Source organism: Eleutherodactylus coqui, chromosome 2, assembly GCF_035609145.1.
Source record: "Eleutherodactylus coqui strain aEleCoq1 chromosome 2, aEleCoq1.hap1, whole genome shotgun sequence".
Lineage (NCBI taxonomy): Eukaryota > Metazoa > Chordata > Amphibia > Anura > Eleutherodactylidae > Eleutherodactylus > Eleutherodactylus coqui.
The window spans coordinates 340,941,749-340,949,242 of record NC_089838.1 but is presented as its reverse complement, the minus strand read 5'-3'; the positions used below and the strand labels follow the sequence as shown (position 1 = coordinate 340,949,242).

The 7,494-nt window shown below is 41.1% G+C and overlaps 1 protein-coding gene across 1 annotated transcript; it reads right to left on the bottom strand.

Moving 5' to 3' along the window:
• Nucleotides 1–2,091: 2,091 nt before the first annotated feature.
• LOC136610480 (olfactory receptor 5AP2-like) lies at nt 2,092–3,066 on the bottom strand. Its single transcript, XM_066589710.1, has one exon. The coding sequence runs from the start codon at nt 3,064–3,066 to the stop codon at nt 2,092–2,094; it is 975 nt and encodes a 324-aa protein (XP_066445807.1).
• Between the last annotated feature and the right edge of the window lie 4,428 nt (nt 3,067–7,494).

Sequence of the window (7,494 nt, the reverse complement as noted above, 5' to 3'; positions counted from 1 at the left end):
GGGCTCCCTATCAAGCTGTCCATAAGAAAGAGCTTGATATATATATATATATATATATATATATATATATATATATATATATATATATATATATATATATATACACACACACACATATATATATATATATATATATATATATATATCTTTAAAAGGCTTCTCGCAGTTCCAAGAACTGTACCTTACTCAGAGATCAGTGAGAGGGCTCCAGGGCTCATTACTGCCCCTTTCCACACTTTCTGCGTAATCATATACAGTACCCACAACACAAAGAGAAAATATACACAGATTCCAGCAATTGTGTAAATGCCTGTTCTTCCCCGACTCTATTTCCCCTTTTTTTTTTTTTACAAAAGGGGATTTCCCCAGGAGCTAGTATTGAAAGTCAGTCCTGTTTTATATAGGTTACTTGCAACCCAAAGGTTGTACCTATCTAGAGGTCAATAAGGGGATTCCATAGCTTGTTACTGCCTGTCTTTCTGCACTGCCTTCCAGACTAGGAATAGTACATATAAACAAATGCCAACAGCAAAGCAAATATCTTCCCACTCAAGCAAGATATCAGTCCATCAAGGTTCTTATGGACTTGACGTCTTACTTACAAGGAAGCATGCACACTTACCCTCAAACAGCAGAATGATTAACCAAGAAGCACAGACCAGGTTGGCGAGATAATGTCTTACCATACAGCGCTGTTTTTCAGTCTGTGGTTCTGGGCTGCTCCTTCACACTCGTGTTCAGAGATTCAGGGTACAATTAGCATCCTTTTTTCCCGCCTCAAACCCCGAGTTGGGCACCAATTTTGTTAGGGATATTCTAGGGACTCCTTAGTTGATATGTTGCTGAGTTCCGAATTAGTAAAGTGTTTCAGGCCTAGAGAAATCATTCTGACATAGCCAGACAGGTTGTATTCCAAAGAATTCTACCGTTTATTCTATAAACGTTGCTTTATGGAAAAAGAAAGGGAGTGGCTTTATGCCAAAGCTGTATACAAGCCATTTCTCACAGATAGAAAGGGTAGTCATGAGAAACAGACATTTGATTGAAAAACAGACAAAACAAAACATTTTCTCAATAACCTTAAGACAAAACAATTAGATAATTTTCATGAGAAGCACTGCACTGGAGATGCTGGCTGCAGGCCCAGAGAATTCATATCTCAATTTGTATAAGAGAATTGATCTAACAGGGCATAAGATACTTAAAGGAGACACTAGTTAGTTTGCAAAGAGAATGAATCTGAAGCTTGTAAGATGGCTGACTGGAGACAAGATGGACAGTTAAAACCAGAATCCTAACAGTAACTCTTCTCTGAACTTGCTCCAGAACTGGACACAGTATTCCAGATGAGGTCTGACTAAGGAAGAGTAGAAGGGGATAGTTACCTCACGTGATCTAGACTCTATGCTTCTCTTAATACATCCCAGAATTGTGTTTACCTTTTTAACTGCTGCATCACATTGTTGACTCATGTTCAGTCTATGATCTATTAGTATACCCAAGTATTTTTCACATGTGCTGCTTAGCTCAATTCCTCACATTCTGTATGTGTCTTTTTCATTTTTTCTTGCCCAGATGTAGGACTTTGCATTTCTCCTTGTTAAATACCATTCTGATAGTTACCACCCACTGTTCAAGCTTTTCTAGATCTTTTTGAATACTTTCTATCTCTCTTCTCTAATGTTAGCTATCCCTCCTAGCTTTGTGTCATTGGCAAATTTGATCAGTTTCCCATCAATTCCCTCCTCCAGATCATTTACAAGAATGTTGACCAACACTGGGCCTAGTACAGAGCCTTGTGGTCCCCAATTGATACTTTCTTCCACTTGGATGTGCAGCCATTTATGACCACTCTTTGAGTATGATCACTCAGCCAGTTGTGAATCCACCTAACTTTTGCCTTTTCAATCCCATATTTGGCCATTTCTCCAATTCGAGAAAAGCCAGGGCAGAACCTACCTTCCTGCAATTTTTTTTAATGTGTTCGCAATGGCTTAGATTTCGAATAATAAAAAAAAATCAGTGGTTCATGTGCAAATATGCTCTGCATGCATCTGTGTGTTTAAGGCCTTAGACATTCATTATTTTAACCTATGTCCCCATCTTATGTCTAAAAACTGAGGAAATTCTATCTGCTGCACTAAGATTATGCATTGCTTTCTCAATGGTCCTCCTTATCTCTTGGTTCCTCAGAGTGTATACAAGTGGATTTAGCATTGGGGTCACCACTGCATAGAAGATTGAAGACACTTTGTCTTGACTTGAAAAGACACTAGAAGGAGGGCGTAAGTAGTTGAAGAAAAGTCCTATGTAAAAGACTGAAGCGCACATAAGATGTGAGGAGCACGTGCTGAAGGCTTTCTTCCTGCCCTTTGCAGATGTCATGCGTAAAATCGAAGAAAGTATGAGCATATATGAAAATATGATGGTCAGGAATGGGATTACAGTCCCTATAGCCACAATACATAATGTTACCATGTTACAGTAGAAGGTGTTGGAGCAGGACAGTTTGAGCACTGGTGGGACATCACAGTAGAAGTGGTCGATGAGGTTGGATCCACAAAACTGAAGACTAAACGTGCAGCTGGTCTGCACAGATGACTGTAAAAAGCCAACAGAGAAGACAACAGAAACAAGACACAGACATTTCTTCTTAGTCATTATAGACATATAATGGAGTGGGTGGCAGATGGCAACATAGCGGTCATAGGACATGGTGGAGAGCAGGAAATCTTCACTTGCTCCCAGAGCTGCATAGAAGAAGAACTGGAGAGCACAACCAGTAAATGAGATGACCTTATTCACCAAGAGAAGATCGAAAATCATTTTTGGAGAAATGACAGAGGCATATAAGACATCAATCAGAGAGAGGACACTCAAGAAGTAGTACATGGGTGAGTGGAGTTTGTAGGAGTTATAGACAAGAGCTATAATGCCAATGTTACCTACTATAGAGATAATATAAATAAGTGAGAAGAGAATGAAGAGAAATGGGAGAAGCTTCTTATCATCAGTCAGTCCGGAGAACACAAACACGGTCACCTGTGTCCCATTCATGAGGTCCATGGATTCTGTTCTTTGTAGCAAAGGATACATATCAATATTAACAAGTCACAAGTACTAAACAGTGGTAGGACCATATCCGCAATCAACACCTAGAAATTTCCAGCTCATCATTGTTTCACAAGTTCTGGAAGTAGAATATTCCAATAATTGCTACATCTTGATAGGGATCTCTAAAACAAGAGTTGTGGATTAATTTCTTTTCAACAATGTTAAGGTGGCTTTTGACCACAATTGACTATAATCCAACGTAAGCACAACCTTGCACAACTAATAATAATAAACTTTATTTGTATAGCGTCAACATATTCCGCAGTGCTTACATAGACAGGGGGAATACAGTAAGACAAAAAGTACAAAAATTACAGAACCACGGTTACATATAGTAATCAGCTGATGGAAACAATAGGGGTGCGGGTCCTGCTCCAATGAGCTTACATATACTACAAGTACTGGGGTTGATATAGAAGGTAAAGGGCTGGAGATGGGCACGGTATGGCGAGGTGGAGAGTGAGAGATGCTATATACAGACAATGGTCAGACATTCAGCCGTGTGACGGCAGAAACAGTATGACTGCAGGAGCGGTTTATGATGGCTGGCAGGGATTGCAGTCAGTAGGTCAGGGAGCATGTTATCTGGCAGAGTACAGAGGGGTTTGGTTTAGGGAATGTGGTATGCCTCCCTAAAGAGGTACATTTTTAGAGCACGCCTGAAGTTGTGCGAGTCCTGGATTGCTCGGGTAGCCTTTGATAGTGCGTTCCAGAGGACCGGTGCTGCTCTGGAGAAGTCTTGGAGGCGGGAATGAGAAGTTCAAATTAAAGGGGAGCTCAGTCTGGTTTCGCTAGCAGAGTGGAGAGCCTGGGCTGGGTGACGGATTGAGATGAGGGAGGCAATATAGGGCGGCATTGCGCTGTGGAGGGCTTTGTGGATGAAGGTAGTGAGTTTAAATTGAATTCTGTATTTAACAGGCAGCCAGTGCAGTGACCGGCACAGGGCAGAGGCATCCGAGTAGCGGCTGGACAGGAAGATGAGCCTGGCTGCCGCATTCAGGATGGACTGGAGAGGGTAGAGTGTGGTGCAGGGGAGGCTGATCAGCAAAGAGCCACTACGAGTCACTACAGCCACTACTGACCATGTTCCTGCTGCCTGGACCCCTGTCTGAGCGAAATGATGGCAGTTATATCAGAAGATTAGGAAGTGTAATGTCACATTATTTGATAAAAGCAGCACATTGGGGCAGATTTCCTAACCTTGTCTAATTAATAGACTGTGTAAACTTACACTGTCTAATAATGCACCCGGTTTATCACAGTGGCTCCTGCTGAGTGATACATTTGATGCCTCTTTAGGCACTTTGTCTAATTTTGCACCATCTACACTATTACTTTGTTTCTTTTCTTTTAGACCAAAACACAAGGACTACATTTGCATGGAGTTTTAACCCCTTAATGACACGGCCTATTTTGGGCTTAGGGACGCAACAATTTTTAGCAGATTTTCATCTCCATTTTTCAAAAGCCATAACTTTTTTACTTTTCTGTCGACGCGGCCTTATAAGGGCTTCTTTTTTGCATGTAGTTTGCTGTAGTTTTTGATGGAGCAATTTTTGGGTACATTGAATATATCGTAAAACTTTTATTATTTTTTTTATGATAACAGGGAGAGAAAGCGCATCAATTCTGCCATAGATTTTTTTTTTTACAGATTTAATCATGCAGCATAAAGATTACACTACATTTTTTTCTGCGGGCCAGTACGATTACAACGATACCCAAATTCTTAGATTTTTTTTAGGTTTTTCCACTTTTCTGCAATAAACCCCCCTTTTTTTGGAAATCTTTTTTTTTTCTATATCGCTGCATTCAAAGTCCTGTAACTTTTTTATTTTCTATGTACGGAGCTCTGCGAGGACTTATTTTTTGCAAGATGAGCTGTAGTTTTTATTTGTACTATTTTGGGGAATATACGGCTTTTTTGATCACTTTTTTTTTGCATTTTTTGGAGGCAAATGCATTTTTTTAACGCTTTTTGCCATGCAGGATAAAAAGCATGTTCAACTTATGTACACGTCGTTACGGACTCGTTGATATCAAAGATGTGCCATTTGAATTTTTTTTTAAACTTTTTTTATGCTAATATGAGAAAATGCACTAAAAAAAGGGTTTTTTAATTTTTTTTACATTTTTCTTTTTTGTACATTTTTATTAGCTTTTTTTTACACAATGTATGTACCTCTGAGGGAGTTAAAGCACAGCACTGGTGATCGCTGTGATAAGGCATGGCAGGACTTCTGTCATGATCAGTCATGATCTCGCGCTATTTCTATGATGCAAGGGTACGTCATTTTGTGGGAAGTACCCTGCTCTCATGACGTACCCTTACGTCATGGGGAGGGAAGGGGTTAAGTTTTTCACTGTGTTTCACTTTTCAAAGCAAACCTCTTTCGGAACAATATTTTCTCCGGGGACTGAAGGGGGAGGGTATAGTATCTGCTGTCATTCTTCTCTGCTGATGTCCATCTGAGCTGCCAGTTTGGAATCCAGTTTTCAGCTGTCCCATACGACCGCCTCAATTTTCTACTTACGTAATACAAACTGATCAAATTCACAGACAATACAAAGCTAGGAGGGATACCTAACACTAGAGGAGAGGATTCCAAAAGATCTGGACAAGCTTGAATATTGGGCATAGAAGAAGATGTTCCCTGTGCAGGATAAATAGGTGTTACTTTGTTAGATCGGACTTTAAAGGATACAGAAATACTAAGTATGTTTATGGCTTTCTTGTTTTCACCTACAATTATAAATATGGGAAAAGGTTTTTACTTTTTATATTTTAAATAATTTTTACATTTTCTTTTGCCCTACCCCCCCATAGGTGGCTTGAACTTATGACTGTTTGATTACTCCAAGTAAAATGCAATACCATAGTACTGAGTTATACAGGCAGTTTATCAAGCCATGCCACAAGCAATCAGCCTTGGTAGCCATGTGGGATCTACAGAGGGTCCCAGGCTGTCATGAATATTGAACGGCACATTGCAATCTCATCATGGGCGGATGGAGCATTTGGGACCCAGGAATACCAATCAGGGCATTTAAGTGGTGTAGAGGTGCACTACGGAGAATGACCTGTAGGGGGAAACAGACAGGCAGTCTGGTGCCTGAGACAAGGGGAAAACACCCACAGGTGTGGTCAGTAAGTAGGATAAAGTTGTTTGTTCCTGCCACAGTCAGGGGTGAAGTGGGCTGCAAGCCCGAGACAAGTCCAGTGAGAGGACCTAGGCTGTGAGAGCCCGAGACAGGTCCAGTGAGAGGGACCTGGGCTGTGAGAGCCCAAGACAGGTCCAGTGAGAGGGACATGAGCTGTGAGAGCCCGAGACAGGTCCAGTGAGAGGGACCTGGGCTGTGAGAGCCCAAGACAGGTCCAGTGAGAGGGACCTGGGCTGTGAGAGCTCGAAACAGATCCAGGGGAGACCTGGACTGGGAGCAAGAGGTCTGGAGAGAGACCTGAACACTAAAGACAAGCTGCACTTCTGGATGTCTACAGGTCTGTGAAAGTAAATTGACTTATTACTGTTTAGCTGAGTTGTGGACTTAATTGCTCCTCCTGTGGACTGTTGGAGGATTAAATTGACCCAGTCGTTTCTGTTATGCTAAAATTATGTTGAATAAATTAAACAAGAAGTAAAGGTCACCATTGGTGTACTTATTAACCCCCGCTTTGCTACAGTGGTTACCAGACAGGATCAGTGGTCACTTTTATTGTGGCTGTTGCAGTTACCCAGCACCTCTGTGAATGAGAAGTGAAGGGGTTAAGTGGGTTTCCTCCAGCACTTTAAAAATATTGTATTCTGAGGAGGTAAGTGGCTTTTCATGAAAATGACTCTATTGTGTGTTAGGGGTTGAGTGTCTATACGACAGCTACCGACTTCTTTCCTCTTCTACAACAACTGGAGCTTCTGCTCTGAGCTTTGAATCCCTTGTGTGAAAAAAACGTATGACAAATGTTTGTCTTTCAGTACATCATGTATTACAGATTGGGGTTTGTTCTAGAATCATGATTAAAGGGGCAGCAACTTTTCAAACAGCTTGTGCTTATGTGATGGCCAATGTGATAACTAGCAAAACTGCTATGTACTTAATATTTGTGTGCTGAAAACTTTCTCTAAAGTGATGGCCACTAGGCAGCTCCCTTCCTCTTAGCTCACTGTCCGCTGTCTACTCTCAATTCAATGACAAGGAAGGCTAGAGTGGCATAGCAAGGTGAAGAGTCAGTGTGCTCATGGAACTGCATGCAGAGAAAAGGGGAAGGGAGAGACAGATGTAACTGCTGGAGCTAGTGCTGAGATATCTGCTGATATTTTTTCACATGTACACTGCTAAATCTTGATGTACACTCTTACATGATAATGTTATCTCTGTGTGTGA